The sequence below is a fragment of the Petaurus breviceps genome, unplaced genomic scaffold, assembly GCF_028583685.1.
Source record: "Petaurus breviceps papuanus isolate PSGF00001 unplaced genomic scaffold, PetGlider_PUasm1.0 175, whole genome shotgun sequence".
NCBI lineage: Eukaryota > Metazoa > Chordata > Mammalia > Diprotodontia > Petauridae > Petaurus > Petaurus breviceps.
Genome location: NW_027185764.1, coordinates 28,798,756 through 28,823,103, shown reverse-complemented (window position 1 = coordinate 28,823,103; position 24,348 = coordinate 28,798,756). Strand labels below are relative to the sequence as shown.

The window sequence follows — 24,348 nt, the reverse complement described above, 5'->3', positions numbered from 1 at the left end:
CCTTTTTCTGTCCCAGCCTGCCCCGGCTCCCTGCCCCGGCCCGGGGCACCCCCCCGCCCCCTTACCTTGTGGGTCAGGGAGTGCTGCTTGAGGTGATGCGGCTGCACGAACTCCATGCCGCACTCGGAGCAGATGTAGGGCCGGATGTCCTGGTGCTTCATCATGTGGTTCTGGAGCTGGCTGGGGTACTGGAAGGTCTTGTCGCACTCGGCGCAGTTGTACTGGATGGGGCCGCGGTGCGTGGTCAGGTGCCTCTTCAGCTGCGCCAGCGTGGGGAAGTCCAGGCCGCACTCCACGCAGATGTTCTCCCGGCCGCTCTCGTGCTTGGCCTCGTGCGCCTTGAGCTCGCTGGGGTAGGCGAAGCCGCGGCCGCAGATGCGGCAGTTGTAGGGCTTCACGTCGCTGTGCTGCATCATGTGGCGCTTCAGGTGGCTGGTCTGCGTGAAGGCCTTGTGGCACACCTGGCACTTGTGCGGCCGCGTGCCCTGGTGCGTCAGCATGTGCGTGTGCAGGTGGCTGAGCTGCTTGAAGAGCTTCCCGCAGCGCGTGCACGCGTGGGGCTTGATGCCGCTGTGGCCCAGGATGTGAGTGACCAGGTTGTACTTGGACGTGTAGGACTTCTCGCACATGGGGCACTGCCAGCGCTTCTGCTCGCCGCCCACGTCCACGTAGTAGCTGTCGTCGATCTGGATGTTGACGTCCACCCGCTCCACCTTCTGCTTGCTCTCCTCCGAGCTGTCCTGCCTCTCGGCTTTGGGGGGCGCGGGCGGCTGGGCCGGCCGTTTGGGCTGGAAGGGGTGCCGGCCGTAGGGGAAGCCCGGGGGAGGCATGAAGAACGGGAACACCAGGCCCGGGTGCACCTTGGGGTAGTAGGGGTAAGGTGTGGGCAGGAACGGTGGGGGAGGAGGGTGGGACCACAAGGCGCTGGGTTTGATGGGCTCTTGCTTGATGGGTTTGGCCCCCAGGTGCTCTAGGGTCCGGTAGAACTGGAAGCCGATGTTACAGAGGTCGATCATCTGGGCGTCGTACTTGGGGGGCGGGGGCTGCTGGAAGAGCAGAGGCAGGCCGGGAGAGCCGTGGCTTTTGTCCTTCTCAGCTTGGTGGGAGGCTGCGGCGTCGGGCGGAGGGTGGTTATAGGGCATCTTGGTGGGCACGCTCTTCCGCTTCCGAGACCCACCTCCTTCTAAGAGTCCTGGGAATCCATCCAGGTCCCCCGAAGGAGGTTCGTACCGAAACTGGGCGAAGGGCGCCCTGAACTCTTCTGTGAAGGGCTGTCTCTGGTGAGACTTCATCCTCGGGGCTCCCAGCTGCAGGCAGTGGGGGAAAGGCGGAGCTCTCTTCATGCCCATGCTGAAACACACATCTTCATCTTTGATCAACCTTGACTCGTTCTGCATTGTTGGTGACCTCCTTCAAAAAGAAAGAAAAGTTAACTGAAAACTCTTCAACTTCGGGTCTCCGGTGGGTGAGCTCAGCACTGATTTATAGAGTGATACTTGCTTTAAAGTTGACCTTAATTTCTTCTTCCCAGGGCCATTTATGATACCACTTAACTTCCCCCATGCAAACAAGGTCAGCCGAGTTACAGAGCATTGGAATTATACCCTGGAACCTGAATTCTAAATCACCTTCAAGTCCAGGGTGAAAATTGACATTCTCTCGAGTTCCGTAAATCAAATCTTCAAATATTTAAGCAGCATCTACTCTGGTAACTGAGCTAGGCATGTTTCTTTGGTGGATGCACCTTCATCACAGCATTTTGGGGGTAAATCATATTAAATGCTCGGATCCTATAATAACCATTCATGTAACTTATAAATAACAAGCCCCAAGCTGAAGTCAGGTAAAAGGCTTGGAATAATAATGATTAACTCATTCCTATAGCACCTTAAGGTTTGCAAAGCCCTCTTGTGACAGGTTTGCACAGGGTGGCAGCCACCCCTGCCCTCCATCCAAAACACACATTTCCATTTTCCTCAACCAAGAAAGCTGTGAGTCCCAGTAAACGCTGAAACACTGAATATGTATGGGAGGTGGGGTGTCTCTCAGAGAGCTCAGCCGAGAGCATGGAAATGTTTCCTCTTCCACACACTGAGTCTCTTTCCCATTTTAACCTGTTTATCAGCCGGTGATGAACAGCCTTGAGTCACAAAACTAATTCACCACATTCCCAATGTTAGGGAAGGTGGTGACTATGTTCTCTATACTGCTCCAGCTGCAGCTGGGTTCAGGTTGTGATGGGTCCTGTTCTTGGCAACTAAATGGTGGTGTCAAATTCAAATGGAAATGGGGTCCAGTCTTAAATCATCCTTAAGGATCCTTGTAGGCTCATGTTGATTTAGAAAACCACATATTAACATTATCTAAGTTCTATTTTTTTTTTGGAAGGGGGAAGGCTAGGCAATTGAGGTTAAGTGACTTGCCCAAGGTCACACTGCTAGTAATAGTCAAGGGTCTGAGGCCGGATTTGAACTCAGGTCCTTGAATCAGACTCCAGGGCCAGAGCTCTATTCAATAGGCCACCTAGCTGTCCCCTATTTTTACTTATTTTTGTTAAATATTTCCCAGTTGGGGTGGCTAGGTGGCTAGGCTAGCACTCTATCCATTAGGCCACCTAGCTGCCCCTACCTGAATGATGTAGTCAAGGCATGAATTAAGTCAGTTTGGCCTTGTGTTCCTCCTAGGCCTGAGATTTAATGGAGACAAAGGATTCTGCTTATTTGATGGGACTAGGGTAGGTCCCTAAGGGCAGCTAGATGGCATAATGGATAGAGCACTGGGCTTGACTCTGGAAGATTCATCTTCCTGAGTTCAAATCTGACCTCAGACATTTACTAGTTGTGTGACCCTGGACAAGTCACTTAACTCTGTTTTCCTCAGTTTCCTCATCTATAAAGTGAGCTAGAGAAGGAAATGGCAAACCACTCCAGTATCTTTGCCAGGAAAACCCCCAAATGGGGTCATGAAGAGTTGGACTGAAACGACTGAACAACAAAAGATAGATTCTAGACAGCCTCAGAGTCCAGAGCCAGGATGTGGTTCAAATGTAGGTTTGTATAAAATGGGTGATTTGCAAGGATCAGGACTTCATGCTGGAGACTCGCTATGGATCTTGGTTAAATAGTGTTTATCTCTGCTCTAGGCAGGCTTTGAAAGCACACTGATTATCCCTCATTAGTACATAAGTGTCCTAATGAGATGTTTGTGGATTTTTTGTACAATGAAAGCTAATTTCCTTAACTATAAAGTGGGGGGTGTGCGTATTGGAATGAAACACACACATACACACTCTCGTACTCACACACAACAGCCTGACTGCCAACAATTCAAGTCTTTCAACTTGTGAGAACAATTGGGAATTTCTTAAAGCCTCTAAAATAAAACCAAGAGAGGATTAGGTATAAAAAAGAATAGGGGTGGGTAGGTTGTGCAGTGAATAGAGCACTGGCCCTGGAGTCAGGAGGACCTGAGTTCAAATCTGGCCTCAGGCACTTAACACAAAAACTGGCCATGTGAACTTGGGCAAGTCATTTATCTCCAACTGCCTCTCTAAAAAGCAAAAAAAAAAAAAAAAAAAGATAGATTTTTTACATCTACTGCCTGTATTCTTTAGGCAAATACCTTCTGAGCCTCAGTATCTTCATCAATAAAATGGAGAGGATGATATTTTTGCAACTGACCTTGCTGGGTTGCAAAGATCAACTGAGGTAATGGAGCTGAAAACTTTGCCCATGCTACTCAAGGCTGAAGAGATTATATTATTGGTATTATTTGTCCTTATAACTATTATTATTAAGATGCAACCTGACTTAAAGGGAGTCAGAAAGACCTGGACTTCATTTACCAAATCTGACTGTGGGATCCTGGGCGAGTCACTTAATTTTCCACTGTCCAATGCCATGTATTGTCTACAAGGTACAAAACAGCTGTGGATCTGCTAAATCATGGACAGGGAGATTCCTTACCTTGAGCTCTCTATATCCACAAAATCTTGGGTCTAGAATTTCCCCAAATTATTGTTATTCTTATATTTGACCTTTTTTCCTCATTGGGACTTGAGAAAACATACTGGTTTGTCTTCCTGGGAAGCTGGAGCTTAGAGATGGAAGAAGGGCATTGCAGAAATAGTCCTGCCAGGAATACTCAGGAATCCCATTTCCTGCCTTCCTTCCCTTTTCCAAAACATCTGATTTATATAGTGCTTTATACATTTTACATGCACTATTCAAAACAACCCTATGGAATACACAAGGCAGTTATTTTTATAACTCCTGTTTTACAGATGAGGAAACTGAGGCTCAAGAAAGTTAAAAATATGCCTAAGTTGATAAGTGATAGCAGGAAGGAAAATCAGAACTTAGACCCATGTTTTCTAGGTCTCCCCACTTCAAATATAGCACTCTTTCCAATATAGAGTATTAATTTCCTAACATTCTCAGTAGAATATTTCATCTGCTCCCACTGCTAATGATGAGATTAGCATGAACATTAATTAGATAGCAGGGAAGGGAGAAGGGAGATGGCTTGGGAGACCCACCAGCACTAGGAAGAGGGAAGGTCTTTCCTTTCTCCTTCCTCCCTCACCCCTTTGTCTGGGACTGCCTAGAACCCATCCTAGCTGCTTGATTGCTTACAAGACTTGGATGAGATGGGAATCATCAACGAATAATTCCAATGAGATGAAAAAACACCAGCCTTTGCCATCTACTCTGCGTGTCCTAAGGTCCCCTCAGTCTTATCATCTGCCCTAAATTTACACCCTACAACATGGCCTTCAATACTGACAACTGGCTTGCTGGGTTAGTCTTAGCATCTGATATTCTGCCACACCTGCAGGATTTCTGGGCTTTTCCACTGGTGCTGCTACTGAATTTTCTTTCATGTGTTGTCTCCCCTAATTAAAGTGTGAGCTTCTTGAGAGCTGGGATTGTCACCCCTTTTCTATTTGGATGCCAAGGGCCTGGCACATAGTAGTAACAGATTAACTACTGATGACAGTGATGCTACTTTCTTGAATGATTAAAAAAGAGTTTGATGCAAAGACAAAAATGAAACAATCTTGGCCTTCAAGCATCTTACATTTCTTTAAAAAAATAAGAAATGGTGATGTACATTCTTGGGCTGACAGCCCCAAGCAAGATGCAAAATGTCTTGTGTGATTTCCCCCCACTTTCTACCAATCCATGTAGATCCCTAGAACTAAATGAAATGGGAAATAGGGTATCGCATGAAGAACAGCGAGAAGACAAATCTGACTGAACCTGTAGGAAGGGGAGTAATATACAGTAAGGTTGGAAAGGTAGGTTTGAGCCAGTTTGTGAAAGGCTAGTCGTTGAAATAATGACTGAGGCCCAGACTTTGTATATGGAGATTTTTCAAGGCAAAATCAAGAAATTGATTTTTCAATTTCTCTTGGTCATTTGACCAATTTTCAACCTTGCTTGGAAAGTTTTTATTTCCTTTAGGGCCAGGAGGGCAAGGATCTACTTCAAGCTCTCATAGCATCAGTAAAAACTATTAATCTTCAAATTGGACCAGACACATTATACTGAGATGAGGGGAACAAAATAACTATTTTTTTCCTGGAGCTTTATTCAGGTTGGTGAGAAAAGTCACCACCTTTCTGAGTCTCAGTTTTCTTATGTGTAACACTGACAAATGCTATTTCCCTCACAAGACTGTTATGCAGTATGTTAGAAATACGAGCTATAAATTATTTTCAGCTGTCTATTATGGCTCATTTTTTTCTGATAAGCCTATGTGCTATTGGGCAGAAGAGTCTTACTAAATTTCAGAGAAAATCTCCTTTCTACCCTGACCATGGCTTTTTTTTCCCCAAATATTTGTGCAGACAACCCTTTTCCTCTATTACTTTTTCCAGCAGATTCATTTTAATTCTGTTAAGGAAGTGGAAACTTGTTCACATTTAGAAAGGATATCTTCTGCCTCTTTGCAAATTAGTGTTTTTCCTCAAATGGGTAGGCAGTGAGGAGGTGAGATGGATAGAGAACTAGACCTAGAGTCAGAAAGCTGAGTTCTAACCTTAGACGCTTACTAGCTGTGTGACCCTGGGCAAGGCACTCAACCTCTACCTGCCTCAGTTTCCTCATCTATAAAATGAGGATCTTAATAATAGCACCTGCTTTCCAAGGTTGTTGTGAGGATAAAATGAGATATTTGTAAAATGCTTTGTGAACCTTAAAGTGGTACTTAAATTCCAGATATTATAATAGATCTGCTTCTTAGTCTATTTTTTAAAAGAAAGCATTAAAAGTATATCAGTATCTTAAAAAGCAAAGGTGGCTGATATCTTTAGCCCACGTAGTGTATCTCACACGGGAACCATAGTTACAAAATTAGAAAGGAATGTCTGATACTCTATTTACACCAAAGGTATTTATACAAAAAAAAATTATTTAAAAATTAGGGCTCTTTTTTTTGTCTAGAAAATAATTTGCTAGCTTTAAAACAAACAAGTGATCCAGCAGTTTCCCAGTCTCAAAACCACTGAGATCTATCCATCAGGACCTGTGAGGTATGAAATCTCATTTTGCATAAAAGATTTGACATAGTTACCATCTTTCAAGAGGTTAAAAGGAATAGGATCCTTTTGGCTCTTTGTACCCATGACAGGATAACTCAAGCATGGTTTCTGACAGTTATTAATATCCCTGTCCTCGAACACAGTTGGAAGGTGTGGATACATGGACACCAAGTGCTAAAGAAAGAAAAGGCCTGGCAGAGTTATGCAGACCCCATGTCCCACTCCCTGTCAAGCCAGTGGGAAGGCACTCTTTTTTCTTTTTTAAGAACTGTTTATTTTGTCATTGTGGGTCCTTTGTGATTCTTTTTTTTTTTTTTGCTTGGGTTCCTAGAATTTTAACTGAATCCTAGGAAACCCAATGCAGAATTCTTCTGACTCCAAACTTGAGACTTATTATTTGCCCTTTGGTCAAATTAGGACAGAGTGGAGCCAGTGGAGAATTCAGCTTCCTTGATCCAATGAGGAACTGGGCAACGGCGATCCCTTCACAAAAAGTGCTCTTCAGAAATAGGCCTGGCTGCCATCAGGGAATACCAGTGTGTTCCAGCTCGGGCAGGCTATGGGGCTTTTTGTATTAGGCATTGGTGCATTTCAGAGGAGGCTGAGCTGGTGGATTATTTGAGCTCAGTATCTCAGAACCAATATGGTGGGTTGCCCAGCTGCCTACCAAGGAATAAACTGGCCCAGAAACGAAACACTAAAACTCCTGTCTCAATAAGTAGTGGGACCAGACTCAGTGAGTGTCCACTGTGGTTCCAGCCTGGGCAAGAAAGAGAGTAAGTCTAATTTAAAGAACAAAGCCTTCATGGGACTTTCATATCAAAGGCATAGTTCCTCAATCCCTCACCCACATACAACTCATAGTGATTTCTTAGTCTTTGTAATCTCTACTCCAACTCACTCCAGGGTCCTTGAGAACAAAGTGCCAATGTGAGATCCTTGGGAATGCCACCCAGCTCGGGCACTGACAGGCAAAACTGCTGGATATTTTTCACAAATTTCATAATAAACATAAATTCAGAATAAATTTCACAGAGAAAAGTCTAGCAAACAGATGATGACCTGCTGGTTCTGCTGAGGTTCCACCAAATCAAGAGGCACGGTGGCCAAGTGGGACCAAGAGGAGGAAGAGGAAGGAAGGAACACAAAACTTTAGAACAACTTTGGAGCTTTGGGATGTGTGAATGGCTGTGGAGTACTGAATATCAGAGGACCATGGATTTTAAGCTGGAAGGGAACCTAGGGGCCAGCTAATGGAACCTCTTTCATTTTACAGATGAAGAAAGTGGGGTCTAGAGAAAGTAAATTATTTGCTCAAAGTCAGACAGGGGTGCTTTGGGGAGCATTGGGTGTGTGTGTGTGTGTGTGTGTGTGTGTGTGTGTGTGTGTGTGTGTGTGTGTGTGTGTGTGTTTCTGTGGGATAAGATTGTCCCACTCCCACTGGGTCTTCCCTTTTCTCCCTGACACACGCTGGTTGTTAATGACAAACTCCAGCCTTGGTTCTCACTTAACCCTTTGCTTTACATATTTCTTTTACACTTTATATGTATTAATATGTGTGACAGTTACCTCAGTAGGATGTGTGTGTGTGTGTGTGTGTGTATTCCTCCTAATTATTGGTTAACTACATGAGGGCAGGGACAGTGTCTCACAATTATACAGTTCTTACGGTTTACTCATCGTTTTCCTTACAACAGCCTCACAAAGGGTTATAGTCGTTTGACATATCAGGAAACTGAGGAAGAGAAAGGAGACTTGCCCCATGTCACACAAACAGGAAGTGGTAAAACCAGAACTCAGGCTCAGAATCTGATGTTTTCTTGCCATTACTACACAGCTGCTCCTCACCTTGAACTCACCCCCCCCCCCCCACACACACACAGCTCCAAACAAGAGGGGCATGTAACAAATATCTGTTGCCTTGTGGCTATGGTACTTTGGATCACAGATCCCCAAGGACCTGATCTCTGCCCTCCTCCATGTAATCTGTCCTCCATGTGACTTGCCTAGGAGGAAACACAAAAGTGAGAGTGAAACCACTTTGTCCTTAGGCTTTAGGTAACTGCTTTTGTAGAATTGTGAAGGGTCAGTAAAGCACAGTATGCTGGCTCAACAATGAGAGGGTCAGCATAGGAGGCAAGTTGACCATTGGGTCACACCCAGGCCAGTGGTCTGGGGGAATGAATGCTGAACCAGAAGAGGAGCCTGGAGTCATATGTATGGGATTACATCTGGAAATGACGGCATGGCCAGGGGTTGCCAACCTTCCATGACTTTGTTATGGAATGGGGAAGAAGGGAACAAGCATTTGTTAAGCACCTACTATCTGCCAGGCACTGTATTAATCACTTTATAAAGACTATCTCATTTGATCCTACCCCTTGAGATATGTGCTATTATTATCCTTATTTTACAGGTAAGGAAATTAAGATAGACTGAGGTAAAGGGACTTACCCAAGGTTGTACAGTCAATAAGTAGCTGAGACTGGATTTGAACTTACCACATTCTAATGAGGGAGAAAACATGCAAATAACTATATATATACAAAATATGTACAATATCAAAGGAAGGCAAAATGAGAGAAAAAGAACATTGGATAGGGAATCCAAAGTCTCGAGTTCTGGTCCTGGCTAAGCCACTAATTTGGTGTGTGAATGATTCTGGGCAAATCACTTCACTTTTGGGTACCTCAGTTTCCTCATTTGTCGAATGAAAGGGTCAGATCAGTTGATGTCTAAGGCAGAAATGGCACAGTGGATAGAGCATAGGACATAGAGTCAGGAAGACATGAGTTCAAATCCTATCTCAGATACTAATTGTGTGATTCTGGGCATGTCACTTAACCTCTCCATGTTTCAATGTCCTTTTCTGTAAAAGGGAGATAACAGCACCTACCTCACAGGGTTGTCCTCAGGACCAAATGAGTTAACATAGGTAAAGTGCTACATAAATGCTAGCTTATTGTTATTTTCAGTTCTAATGTCCTAAATATTTTATTTAGGAAACTTCTTTCTTCAACCAAGGACCCTCTCTTATTTGGTGGACACTTTTCTCATCTCCCTCTCATTGTTCATGTTTAGACTAGATGGGCTCTGGGGTCCATTCAAGCACCAGGTTTACGATCCAATGGTTTTTAGTGACATATGTTTGGGTGACACATTTTTCAGAAAATAAAAGATTGGAAAGCCTTCAGGTTAAGAGAGTGATGCACGTAAATAAAGGAAGGGGAATTACACAGAGGGCCAGACAACAGGAAGGAGAGAATTCTATCGGTACTGAAAGAAAAATGCTTCTAATGATGTCCTTTCACTGGGGATTCACCTACTGAACCAAAATGTAAATGCTCCCCAAATAAATTTGCTGGTATTTTGTGGTTATTATTTGAATCCAAGGTCATTCTGGGAAATGCTATTAGGAAAACCACAATGAGTCAGCAAACTAGGAGCAGGTTTATTTGCCTCCATTAATGCTGCTGATTTCTGCTCTGCCTGATGTCCAAGAGAGCATATATTACTCATTCTTTGAGCCCTCTCCACAGGAGAATGTGGGCATCCCTTTAACACCTCAATTCAAACCTTCATCTTAGGACAAAAAGGGGAAAAATAAATTTTCTTAAAAATTATTTTTTCTCAATTACATGTAAAAACAAATTTTTAACTTTTTTTTTTAATTTTGAGTTCCAAATTTCCTCTCTCCCTCCTTTCTTGAAAAAGCAAGCAATTTGATATAGATTATACATATGCAGTCATGCAAAATATATTTCCATATTCATATTGCAAAAGAAAACAGATCCCCCCCAAAAAAAACCCAAGAAGAAAAAATTTTAAATGCTTCAATCTGCACTCAGACTCCATCAGTTCTTTCTCTAGAGATGGATAGCATTGGAAAAATACAGTTTTTAGAATTATACCAAATGACTTTGTCACTGCTTCTCTCCCTCTTTCTTTCTTTCATTTTGGTGAAGTGGTGGCTTAGTTAGGCCTGGCCCAGCACTAGCTGCAACCAGGATATCCCTCTCTAAAGGAAGAGATGCAAAGGGGCCTTAAAGGGTGCGCTAAGAGGTGAAAGAAGAAAAGCATTAGGAAAAAAAAAAAAACACCGTAGGAGTTGGGATAGTTCTGGGGAGGAGGCTAGAGTGTGAGAGGCAGGATGAAGAGGAGATGAAGGGACCAAGAGGCCAGATCTCCATCTGGGAAACGGCTCTAGCTGCAAGGCCCTACAATGTGCTTGCTTGGTTTTTCCTGCATTTATGTGAACTGCTGCTCACCCTTTAACCTCTGCATTAAGAGAACTTTCTGATGGGTCCAGGAAGTCATTCTCTTTCTTATATAAAAACATTGCTGGGTCTCTTCCCACCTGGAAGCATCTGCCAAATAATGCTCAGCCTCATCAGGCCCTACCAAGGGATGGACAAGAACCATTTAGGCCTTGGCAGAGGAATACATTGAGACCTGAGAGAACTAAGCCATTTCTCCTGAATAATTTTGTCCTTAATAATTGAATATTGCAGAGGCATGAAGACAAGTAGAGATCCCTGGTTGTGGTTAGGCGCCTACAATCCTGGTTCTGATTTCATTCCCAGAACTGACTTCCTCCTTTCCATTACAAATGCGCTCTCTTTGTTAACTGCCTGGTTAGGTACCCTGGGTCACAAAGGTTCCCAACCTTTTTCAGTCCATCTGCTCTCAGTCACCTCCTCCAAGTTTCCTTATCTATAAAGTGAGGAGGTTAGACCAGAGGCTTCTAAGGTCCCTTCTAGTGCTAAATCTTTGCTCCTCTGATCCTGGAGGGAAGAGGGGGTCGTTGGAGTTTGCTGATTGAAAAAAGGTTTTAGTAAACCTTCTTGTACATCCAATCAATATGAAAGAAAATGAATACTAGGGCTTGAGCAATCAGTCAACAAGCATTTATTAAACCATTACTATGTACTAAACATTTTGCAAGGTATTAGAGATACAGAGCAGTTAGGTGATACAGTGGATAGACCACTGGGCTTGGAATCAGGAAGAGATATCTTTATGAGTTCAAATCTAGCCTCCATCACTTACTAGCTGTGTGACCCCGAGCAAGCCACTTAACCCTTTTTCCTTATCTATACAATGAGTTGGAGAAGGAATGGTAAACTACTCTAGTATCTTTGCCAAGAAAAACCCAAATGGGGTCTTGAAGAGTCAGACACCACTGAACAACAACAAATATACTTGGCAGCAGCCAAGTTTATGTTATGTTATATTATCTTATGTTAGATTAGATTAGATTCTTCATTTTATATTTACTAGCCACTGTTATCTTTTCAGATGATCATGGTTTACCTCCTTAACTAGATTATAAATTCCTTGAAAGAAGGATCTCATACATTTTTGGTCTCCCTTCCCTCAATCATGTAACATAGTGCCTTGTACATACCTTGTAGCAGTGAAAGTTGATTGATTGACAAGTACCATGTTCGGGGTAGATTTGGGCCACTGAACTCAACCAGTATTTGGATGTCCCCTGGAGGGCTCCCTACTCATCTGGGGCCCATGCCAACCTGACTTTACACAGTCTGCCTGCCAGTTTATTCCCAGGGTGCTAAGTAGGTTATTATGTCAAGCTATTGCTTTAAAGTCTTGGCCTCAAATGCATGGCATTAGTATGGGGGTTTGGGGTCAGTATGACATACTCCTGTGGCCTGAATTGGGAGGACTGCTCATTTCAATGTAATGGTGGGGATGTGGAAATGAAGGCAGGTCAGATTCAAAGACAGAAAGAGTCCTACAAATGCCCATGATGTATGATGGAACAGATAACACAAAAGGGGCTGATCATTTCACTGTGATTCCAGGGAGTTCAGCAACATTTCAGACGGGCTGAGATGGGTAAGAGAGAGAGGCAAGGAATGAAAGGAGGGTCAAAAAAAGGGACCGCTTGGGGTGAATGGGACAATGTTAATCCAGATGATAACTGCAGCAGCTGTTCCATTCTTTTTCATTTTTCTCTCTACAAGGAAGAATGACCTTCATACTAGAAATGACAGAACAAAAAAGACTAACAGGGAGACAATACTTGAGATGAGTAAGGAGATAGTAAGTTTTCACTTAATTTTGACAAATTAAATCAGTCGATTCAGGAGAAAGAACGACCACATACACATATATGTAAATGGGTTGTACAGAAGATGCACAGATATTCTCTGCCTGCTTCCCACTCCTGGGGGATAACGTTCCCAGCTATTCATGACCACGGCTTGCTAAAGGAGAACCTGGAGAGTCCTCCTCCCCCCAGAATAGCTGACGATTTAGTAGATATACTGGAACCTCTGTCTCTCTCTTAATTTCTGGGTATAAAGCTTGAGGATTATTTCTAGCTGTCTTCCTGCAGGCCTTGTTCTCCTATCCAGCTTCCATGTGGCTGTGAACAATGTCCACCTCTACTTCTGTGTTTATTTTTTTTCCTGATCTTTGGTAAAAGATAGCAGGGGTGGGAAACCTGCAGCTTCAAGGCCACATGTGGCCTCTTAGATAAAAAGCTGAACCCAAGGACTTGAGTCTAAGCTTTACAGATCAAATCCTTTTATTAAGGGATTTTGTTCTGTGAAGTTTGGATTCAGTCAAAGGGCCACATGTGACTTTAAGGCTACAGGGTTCCCCAACTAGGAACTCAGAAGAATGGTCTCCTAAAACAAGATTATATCTAAAATCATCCTTCTTTTTCCCTCTTTCTGATAAAAAGGATTTTTAAATTTATCATTATTATTATTATTCATCCAAGTGGAGGCTTTTATTTCCAAAGATATATTCTATAGAGATTTCCCTCAGTAACTGCTACCAGTGTGTCATAGAATAGATAGACAGAATAAACTTTAGAAAGAAAAACACCACCTCCTTATTTTATAGATGAGAAAACCAAGGCTCAAAGAGAGGCGGTATCACATAATGGAAAGAAGACTGGACAGGGATTCAGGAGACCAGGCGGTTCTAATTTCTTTGTGCGTCAGTTTCCTGATGTATGAAGACTAGATGACCTTTAACACCTTTTCGGTTTTAAGATTCTATGATTCTCAAGTAACGTGACAAAGGTCATAGCTATATTTTCTTGAAGAACATAACTTGAACGGACTCAAATACCACCCCCCCCAAAACATCAATTCATGGTGAACCTCCTTCATTCCTATCCTTTATGCTTCTACATTTGATTATAACCAATTAAATAAGAAGATGGAATTCAGCTGGTGTTGTCTCAAAACATTTTGATTTTCTTATTTTTTTAAATCTTGCTTCTCCTTTTGATTAACCCTTCCTCTAGTCATTCCATAGAAAGAACATCATTGATAACAGAAAGACTCAGCTTCCTGAATTCAAATCTGGCCTCAGACACTTACTAGCTGTGTGATCCTAGGCAAGTCACTTAACCCTATTTGTCTCCTCTGTAAAATGAGCTAGAGAAGGAAATGGCAAATCACTCCAATATCTCTGCCAAGAAAATTCCAAATGGGGTCATGAAGAGTCAGACAGAACTTTAAACAACTTAACAACAACAAATGACCTCTGCTTAGGCATTCTCCCTTCCCCCTTCCTCAAAGACCAATGCTGGCTCTCATTTCTCACCTAGGCTGTCTCCTGGGCCATATCTCTCCAGTTCCCTCCTCTCTCTTTCAAGTTCTCACTGCCAATACCATGTCCAGATCCTGGTCACCACACCTGGGGCATTTCAACAACCTCTTGGCTAATCTCCCTGACTCCACTCCACTCTTTGAAGCTCTCTAAGAAACTAATCTTCCTAAAACGCTACTTCTGCTGCCTCTTCAAGAACCTGCAAAGATTCCATATGTCACATTAGCCTCAAAGCTCCCTTGTCTTGTTATAAGGCCTTCCATAGTGGGCCCCCCATGTTCTATTCAACCTTACTTCTCACTACTTTCAAATAAAGCCTACAACCTCCAGGTTAACTGGACCAATCTCCTCAGCTGTCCCCATATGTGAGATACTACTTATTACCTCTGAGACTTCACAGGCACATCTCATTTTACTGTCCTTTGCAGATATGACATTTTTTACAAACTGAAAAAGTTTGTGGAAACCCTTTGTCAAACAAGGCAATCTGAGCCATTTTTCCAACATCATCTGCTCCTGTCATGTCTGTTACATTTTGGTAATTCTTGCCATATTTCAATCTTTTCCATTATTATTCTATCTGTTACACTGATCTGTGATCAGAGATCTTTGATGTTACTATTTCAACTGTTCTGGGACACCTGTATAAGGCTGTGAACTTAATGGATAAATGTTGTAAGTGTTCTCACTGTTCCACTCATTTTCTACGTTTCCTCTGACCTCTCTATTCCACCAGACACAAAAAACATTGAAATTGGGTCAATTTCGTAAATCTACAATGGCCTCTAAGTGTTCAAGTGAAAGGAAGAGTCAATCAATTTGGCAAACTTCACTCTTATCTTATTTTAAGAAATTGCCACAGCCACCCCAACTTTCAGCAACTACATGATCAGTCAGCAGCCATCAACATGAAGACCTTCTATCAGCAAAAGGATTACAGTTCAGGGGCAGCTAGGTGGCCAGTGGCCCTGGAGTCAGGAGGATCTGAGTTCAAATATGACATTTTTGTGATCCTAGACAAGTCTCTGAATCTGGATTGCCTCCAAACAAAGATTACAACTTGCTGAAGGCTCAGATGACGGTTGGCATTTTTTTTAAACAATAAAGTATTTTTAATTAAAGTATGTATGTTATTCTAAAAAACAATACAATTGCACATTTAATAGACTATAGCATAGTGTAAAATGATTTTTATATGCACTAGGAAAGCCAAAAAATTCATGTGACTGGCTTTATTGTAATATTCAACTTATTGAGGTGGTTTAGCACCAAACCCACAATATATCCAAGGTATGCCTATATTCAGTTGCCCTCCCAACTAGGAATATCTTTTTTCCTCTTTTCCATCAACCAAATTGTACTCGCCTTTCCATATTCACCTTAAATTGGACTGAATTTATTGAATCAGCTTGAATTAATTTCAAACTACTCCAAGCTTAACTTTTACCTAGCTACTAATACTACTACCACTAAAAAATAATAATTATCATCTTCATTGGCATCATCAATACTATTGACATTTATATGTGGTGCTTTGTGGTTTGCTAAGTTCTACTCACATTTTTTTTTCATTTGATCCTTAAAATAACACTCTCAGCTAGGTACCACAGACATCATCTCTACTTTAGGGATGAGGAAACTAAAATCCAGATAGGTAAGTAATTTAAACAATGCTCACATAGCTAGTGTTGAAGATAGTCAAACCTAGATCTCTTCTGACTGTAAGCCCAGCCAATTTTCTCAGCATCAATGAACTCTGACCTAGAATCCTTATGATCTGCCCCCCCCCCCCCCCCCCCCCATTTTTTTTTTTCTTAGACCTTTCTCCTTCTCTTTTTCACCAGCTAGCCCTGTCCTGTCTTCCCGAGCAGATTTTCAGATGCTTGAGGACCAGGATCGTCTGTCTCTTGTATTTTCTTCCCCACCCCCCACCCCCAGCTGACTCTCTACTGTAAGTGTGGACGATTTCTGATTGCTTGGTTGAAATCACATGGATGGACTTTGTTGTGTTTGCTTTAAAAACCAGACATATCTCTAGCTTCAATAGAATGTGAATTCAAGCAGTCTCTCCAGCTGGGGAATACTGCCTGCTTCTGCCAATTCAGAATCAGCTTGAATTAATTTGACATGGAGGCATTAGCAACCACTTAGAGGCTGTCTCAGCGATTCATTACCATCATTATTATGCAGCCGGCATTTAGATGAGTGTTTTCCTTATAATCCTCCTAATATCCTGGCTAGTAGTGTGTATCAACCCCCAACCCCTTAAGCCTGGGTCTAGATCTGAAGCCGTAGTAAGTGGATGTGAATGAAATGGACCACGCATGATTTTTGCTCCCCTCTGCCTACCTCACCACACTCCTGCAGATCCCCCCGAGCTGAAGGGAGGCTGCTGGAGAAAGGACCAAACAACATCTGGATGGGGGGAGGGGAGGGGGCGGGCCCAGAGAGCTGCTCTGAGCTCATTGGCTGAGCTCGCCCGGGGAGGGCGGGCAGCTGCGGCGCTTCAAACCAATGAGAGCGAGGTTTCTTCTAGCCAAGAGTTCGTCCTCTGAGCCAATAGGGAAGAACGCGCAGAGGAAAATGTTTCCCCCGGGTGATAAAGGTTTGCAATTTAGTTACATTTATGTGAAATTGCACTGATCCCAGGACTTAGAGCTTCCTGGTTTTTAAACCTCCTACTTTTACTTTTAACCTTTCTAGACGAAAAAAAAGCGGGGAAGGGGCATAAAGGGGACTCCATCCAACATATACATATATATATACACACACACACACATATATACACACACACACATACACACACACACACACACACACACACACACACACACACACACACACACACACACACACACACACATATATATTTCCACACCTCGTTTCCCTAATTTAAACTTCATTCTTCCAAAGGTCACTGAATGCATCCTATTTTTTGCATTTCCTGGCTCCCAGAACGGGCCTTTTCCTCAAGTCACTTTTATCTCCAGTCTGTGCAATGAATGAGAATTGCTTTTCTGGGCTATACTGGAGTGACTTCCTCCCCAGCTTCCCCCACCTCCTCTTTCTTTTGGGGTCCTGGGTTCCAGGCTATTAGGATCATAGCTTTATAGCTGGAAGGGACTCCTTTTTACAAGTGAGGAAACTGAGGCTAAGTAAAAAAGGTCACCTAGGTAGTAAGTAGTAAGGCTCTGATTTGAATGTAGGGATTCTGATTCTAAATCCAGGACTTTTCCTCTTGCACCAGGCTACATCTTCTTTTATATGTAAGAGTCCTTAGCTACAGAAGGAAACTACGCGTTATTCAGTGTTTTGTCTACCTCTTTTGTTGCGGTGGTGGTTGAGTTATTTTTCAGCCTTGTCTGATTTTTTGTGACCCCAATTGGGGTTTTCTTGGCAAAGATACTGGAGTGGTTTGCCATTTCTTTCGCCAGCTCATTTGACAAATGAGGAAACTGAGGCAAACAGGGTTAAGTGACTTGCCCAGGCTCACACAAGTAGGGAATGTCTGAGGTCGGATTTGGACAAAAATTTGGATTTGGACAGATCTGAGCCTTCCTGACTCTTGGCCCAGTGCATCATCCACTGTGCCACCCACCTGCCCCATGTGCCACCTGTCTATCCCTGTGTTACCTCTAGATTTTGGTTAAATGAAAGAATGGAAGAAAAGTTTCTATCCATGGATATTTTTTCTCCCTTGAGGCAAATGTGTAAATGCCAGCTGATGCCATTTCTGCACATCTGGGGTGGTGGTGAGGACTCCGGGGGTTACCCAGGATGAGGACCACATTGCCACATCACTGCACTGCTCCAAACCCAGAGTGTGACGGATCAGAAAATGGGTTACTTAGCTATTCAACAAATCAGAATTCTGCCAGTCACTCACGAGTTCTGCTTGTGTACCAATGGAAGATATCCCTCCTTTCTGCCTCCTTTCTCTGATTCCCTTTGCCATCCTTCACAGCCGCTTCCTTTTCCCTCTTAAATTCAGACAGCCTAAACATAAGGAAGGCAGAGCTAAGTAATTCAGCTTTGGAGGCCAGTAGGCAATTGTAATGGGGCCATAGGATGTCCCCTTTCCTACCTAGTTATTCAAAAGTGTTAAGGAGAAATACATCTATTATTCTCACTAGTCAAGTGGAGACAGCCCTGAATTTGGAGCTGCAATATTTACTAGCTGAATGACTTCAGGAGCAAGTCATATTACCTCTGAAAACCTATTTTCTCATCTATAACAAGGATATAATACCTGCGCTACTTACCTATAGGACTTTTGGGGGCTCTGATGAGAAGACAGTGTATGTAAGGGGAAGAGCCCTATTTAAAAATCAGTTGTTTTTATTATCACTATTGTACTTCGCTAGTCGCACAGATCTGAGATCTTGTCTATGTGGTATCTCTAACCCATCCATGCCCCCTCATCCTTTGATGTAATTATCCGTATCCTCCATAAGTCCTCCACAAGGAGTCCCACCCAGTATGCTGGAGGCAGATCACTTGAGGCTTATGAAGATAATGTTGAATCCTTGAAGGCAATGCTACAAATGCTGGCTAGCACCACTGTATTATAAAGCCTTTAAATACAGTTCCAGCAAAGGAGCTTGTCTGCTTTTTGGGATTCTTCCTGCAAACAGGCCCAGCAGCAGCAGGGAGGCCTCTTTTCTAGGTGATACATTTCTTCTCCTTTTCTTCCTATCTCTCAGTCAGTATTCTAACCTTCCACTGAAACTCCTTTCTCCAACGTTACCAGTGATCTCTTCATTGCTAAATGCAGCAGCCTTTTCTTGTCTTCATCCTTCTTGACCTCTGAAGCTTTTGACACTATTTGATCACCCACTTCACCTCCATACTCTTTTCACTCTTAAGTTTCCCTGACATCAGTCTCCTGGTTTCCCTTGTACTAGTCTGATTACTTCTCAGCTCCGTTGCTGAATCTTTAGGTTGTGTTCTTTAACCATGGCTAGTGCCCCAGGGTCTATCCTGGACCTTCTCTTCTCCTTCTATACCGTTTTTCATTGGCCCCAGTGAATCCAACTATGTTCTCTATGCAGAAGATTCTCTCTTATCCAGCCTTAAGACCTGAGTTCAAATCCAGCCTCAGATACTAGCTGTATGACCTTGGGCAAGCCACTTAACCCCGTTTACCTCAATTTCCTCATCTGTTAAATGAGCTAGAGAAAGAATGGCAAACCACTCCAGTGTCTTTGCCAAGAAAATCCAAACGGGGTCATGAAGAGTCAGACATAACTGAAAACTACAACTGAGAGAGGGGCTTGTTACCACACTACTGAACAGTGTGATACAGTGGAAAGCACATTAGCTCTGGAGTCAGAGGACATTGGCCCAATTCCACCTCTAATGTTCACTATTAATGTCACCTTGAGCAGGTCATTTTACCTCCATGGTCCTCAAGTCTCCTTATCTGTAAATTAAGGAGGTTGGGCTAGATAGCCTGTGTGGTCCCTTGAAGCTCCTGTGTTCTCATGGGATAACTTTTTTTGTCCATAGCAGCTCAGAAGTCTATCTGCTAAGGCACAAAGGGCTCATATCTGGATCAGTGGAAGTACCACTAACACCCATGAAATCATAGGTCTTTTGAAGAAACCTTCTATAAAAACATCCTTTGAAAAGTTAATTAGCCCTCCAGCATCCCCAGCCCTTTTTTCTGCACTAGGAAATAACTTATCAACTCATTTTCAAACTTCTTTCTTTTTGAACTTCAAAATCTACTTTAAATCAAATGAACAAATATATATTGATTGCCTCCTATGACTGAGGCACTCTTCCAAGTGCTTCCTTTAAAAAAAAAATTGGTTTCTCATTGAATTCTGAGCTTTTGCATGTATTGTGTGGAAAAGAATGACAAGTTTTAGAAATGTCCTTCAAACCTTCAGTTGGTCAGTTTCCTAGCCAAGTAGATTATTCCCTTGCTTCTCAAAGGCCATTTGGTAATGTTATCTTTTTTGGGGAAATTTGGGCAACTTTATTCTATATTGCCAGAAAGTTACCTTGAAAATAACTTTAATTACTCTGCATCCTCTCCAAGCTAAACTCAGGTTTTTGTTTGTTTTTTGTTTTGTCTAATTAGGTCCTGATAGGTATACAATATAGTGGGAAGTCTAATTTTTTTTTGAAGATTTTTTTTTAAACTTAAAAAAAATTTTTTTGGAGGGGAGAAGGCAGGGTAATTGGGGTTAAGTGACTTGCCCAAGGTCACACAGCTAGTAAGTGTCAAGTGTCTGAGGCCAGATTTGAACTCAGGTCCTCCTGACTCCAAGGTCAGTGCTCTATTCACTGTGCCACCTAGCTGCCCCAGGAAATCTAATTTTAAAAAATCCAACAGCAATCTACAGTACTTTAAAGTACTCACCTCACAACAATCCATACATAGTTTAAGTAATAATATCCTAATTTTACAAATAAGGAAGCTAAGGCTCAGAGGAATAAAATCATTTGTCCTTAGTTACACAGTAAGTAAATGTCAGAGTCAGGACTTACAATAGTTTTAGTCCCTTTCTCCTAAACCTCAACTCTTCCCTTAAACATCCTTTAGGCTGTGAATTAACTTCAATTGCCTTATTATAAGCCCAGAAGACGCTTTGCTCATATTGGGATGCTGGAGGTGAGGTAGAGAATTATTCTGAGAATTCGTAGATAGGACCCCAGAGCTGGAAGTGCTCTTAAGAGACCAGCTGGTCCAGCCCTTCTTCCCACCTGTCATTTGATAGGATAGGAAACTGAGATTCAAGACTTGAAATGTCTTGGTAAGTAGCAAAACCTGGCCTGGCGTCCGTCCCTTTAGTGCTTTTACCATGTATCCATACTATGAATGACTCTCTGATCATTAGCTTGCTTCTCTCTCCACTCAGCTGCAGTCAATAGAGGAAATGATCCAAGGAATCCAACCTTCCCATCTGACATATTTGTTGCCAATGATACATTAAATTTTCTCATTACCTACATGGCCATCATCATCCTTCAGGTTCTCAGCTATGTTATTGGACTAGCTCCTGCTTGGTCTTTCTCTCAGCTTTCAGTCTCTCCATTTTAAATCCATCCTCTAGGGGTGGCTAGGTGGTTCAGTGAATAGAGCACCAGCCCTGAAGTCAGGAGGACCTGAGTTCAAATCCAGCCTCAGACACTTAACACACAAAAAAATTAGCTGTATGACCTTGGGCAAGTCACTTAACCCCAATTGCCCTACCTTTCTCCCCCCAGACAGCCAAAAAAAAAAAATCCATCCTCTATACCGCTGCCCAAATCCTCTTCCTAAGGCATAGATATCATCATGTCATTCCCTTGCTCAAAAAAAAAATCTTCAAAGGCTCTTTCTTCCCTCTATGAAAAAGAACAAGCCATACAGCCTGAAATTTGAGGTCCTTCATAATCTGGCTCCAACGTACTTTTGGAAACCGTATTTCCTATTACTGCCCTTGACTCTAGCCCCCAGCCAAATCAGACTTGAAGCAGTCTCTAATTGTATGACTAGCCTGCCTTCCCCACATCCACAAAGCACTCCTTCACAAAGTGCTTCTTTGTCATGTCGGCTGGAGTCTCAGACTCCTTGACTTCCTTCAAGGTTCAGCTTGGATGCCATCCCCTTTGGGAAGCCTTCTTGCTCAATTCCAGTCATTTAGTGCTCTCTCCCCTCCCCATTCCATTTGTGTGCTTAATTGGAGGTAAGCTCCTTGAGGGTAGGGACTGGTTTTCCTTTTTCTTTGTATCAGCCTTGGAATGTGCCCTATGACTAGTAAGCATCAAATAGTTATTTACTCAAATGGATCTGTGATCTCATAGATTTATGCGGTGCTGGGGAACCTTTGGCTTCGAGGCCACATGTGACCCTCTAGGTCCTCAAGTGCTGCCCTTTGATTGAATCCAAACTTCACAGAACAGATCTGTACTTCAAGACCTAGAGGACCACATGTGACCTGGAGACTGCAGGTTTGCCACCCCTGGATTAAAGAGTTCCCTCCAGAAGGGCAACCTATCGATGCCTGTCCATCCTGCAAGAAATTCTTAGAAGGCTGTGTCTTTTCTCTTTGAAAATGATACCAACCTTAATTTCTGTTTCTCACAATGAGTTGTCTATCCAGTTGAAGATCCCTGCACTCAACCTTCAAAGTATGGGGTAGTGAAAAGAGTATTGGATTTGAAGTCTAAAGACCTCGCGTGTAAATCACAGCTCTGGCCAGTTAATACCTGCATAACCTTGGGCAGACTACTTCAGGACCTGCCATCCGTTCCTATTTGACTAAAGATCTGAATTTACAAGACAGGGGATTGGAATGGATTCACAGGATATTAGAACCCTAGATTTAGAGCTAGAAAGGAATTTTTAGGCCATTGAGACTGATTTTATAAATGAGAAAACTGAGATCCACAGTGGATAATAGGTAGTAAATATCAAAGCAGAATCCAAACCTAAGTCCTCTGTCTTCTATATCCAGTGTTTTTTTCCACTAGCGATGGCATAAAATAGAATTAGAGCTCATGGAACAGAGCCAAGCTAACTGGGCTCAGACCTGTGACCTCGGGATCGCTGGCTCCAACCAACTGAATAAACCAAGAGTAGGGAATCTCTGTGTTCCAAGAACATAATATGATTGATTCAATGGCAGGTCGTGAAAATTGGGAACTCTGTGATTTATAGGGAACATAGTTGAAAAAAATTTAATTGAAGGGAGGGGAATAAAGTCTGATGCCTTTTGTTCTCTTGCCTACATCCAGCCCTCTGTCCTCAGGAGCCACGTTTGGCTTGTTCCCCAACCAAGAGGGAAATCTGTACTAGTACTTTGTGCCATTTTGTGATTAAGAGTTCAGGGCCAAAGAGGACTGGAAGTACCTAACTCCCAGCCTCCTCTGGAGAGTTCAGTTGAGGGGGAGGGGGCTCAAGGTCATCTTTTCAGAGCTGTGACCTAGGAAATCTCAAAAGTTCCCGTGTTGCTGTGGTGGCTGTGATTGAAGGTTGTAATAAATCTTTTGTGTATATTCAACTAAGCCTCAGGTTTTCTGTTTATTTTGTTTTTAGCACCAGCTGCTTTATCCATCTTATTCCCTTTCCCTTTCTCTTTCCCCATTCACCAACTCTATGGGGACAGAGAAAGAAAGGCCAAGAAGATCTGCCAGACTTAGAAATATGTGCATGTGTGCATGTGTGTATGCCTAGGTATGTATATATATATATACACAGTATACATATAGGTATATGCATCGTGTACATATATGTATATACATGTGTGTGCATCTGGGTATACCCACATGTATTCATGTATTATGTGTGTATATGCACACTAATCTGGAGAGATTGAAAATGGGGAAATGGTGCAGAGAAGACTTTTCTTCCTGCATGAAGCTAATACTGCTGAAAGGTTGGGCTCCTTTCTTTTCACTTCTCTCTGGGAAATTACCTTTATGTACTGAGTAGACTGCACGAGAATTAGACTGCACGAGAACACTTCTTCTTTCCAGCAAGAAGCATTTCCCATCAATATTTATGCTGCAAAGTGGGACCAGTGTTTTGTCAGCTCCCTTAATGGTTTTCCATATCATTTATCACAAGGTTGGTTCTCCATTGTTTTGTGGTATGCTTTCTTTTTCTCCCCAGCAACAAACAATTAAAAAAAAAAAGCCTTCCCTTGTGCTTTGATTGACATTTCATACCTTTAGAATATTTATTACTTACATTTAGGAGGAAGCAGCTGGCATTCTTGACATTTGGTTCCAACACAACTTAACTATTCTTTCCCTTCCCTAGGAGATAAAACATTTTTGGAGAATGTCCAATTACACTGATCTGAATTAAGTGGGATGGGGGAGGCATCTCATGTTAATGCCTTTGAAGCTGGACTGATGTCATTGAAGTGGTTATTTTCCCAACTGAATAGCTTATGGGGTAAGGGGGCCTTGGATGGATGAATATTTTAACTGCTGTTCTTTTTTATAGCTTTTAAGATGAAAACCATAAGAATGGGGTTGAACAAACTATAGAAGTATTGTAGTGTGGTACATGTATGTATGTATGTGTGTGCATGTGTATCTGTATAGGTGTATAAACTATAGAAGTATTGTAGTGTGGTACATGTATGTATATATGTGTGTGCATGTGTATCTGTATAGGTGTATAAACTATAGAAGCATTGTAGTGTGATACATGTATGTATATATGTGTGTGCATGTGTATCTGTATAGGTGTATAAACTATAGAAGCA

General features: G+C 42.6%; 1 protein-coding gene across 1 annotated transcript in view; it reads right to left on the bottom strand.

Moving 5' to 3' along the window:
• Nucleotides 1–24,348, bottom strand: part of ZNF366 (zinc finger protein 366) — a 114,582-nt gene that overhangs the window by 44,464 nt on the left and 45,770 nt on the right. Inside the window, exon 2 of the mRNA XM_069084974.1 lies at nucleotides 66–1,410. Within this exon, the coding sequence (XP_068941075.1) occupies nucleotides 66–1,397 (1,332 nt within the window). The 5' untranslated portion in view covers nucleotides 1,398–1,410. The remainder of the gene's footprint in view (nucleotides 1–65; nucleotides 1,411–24,348) is intronic.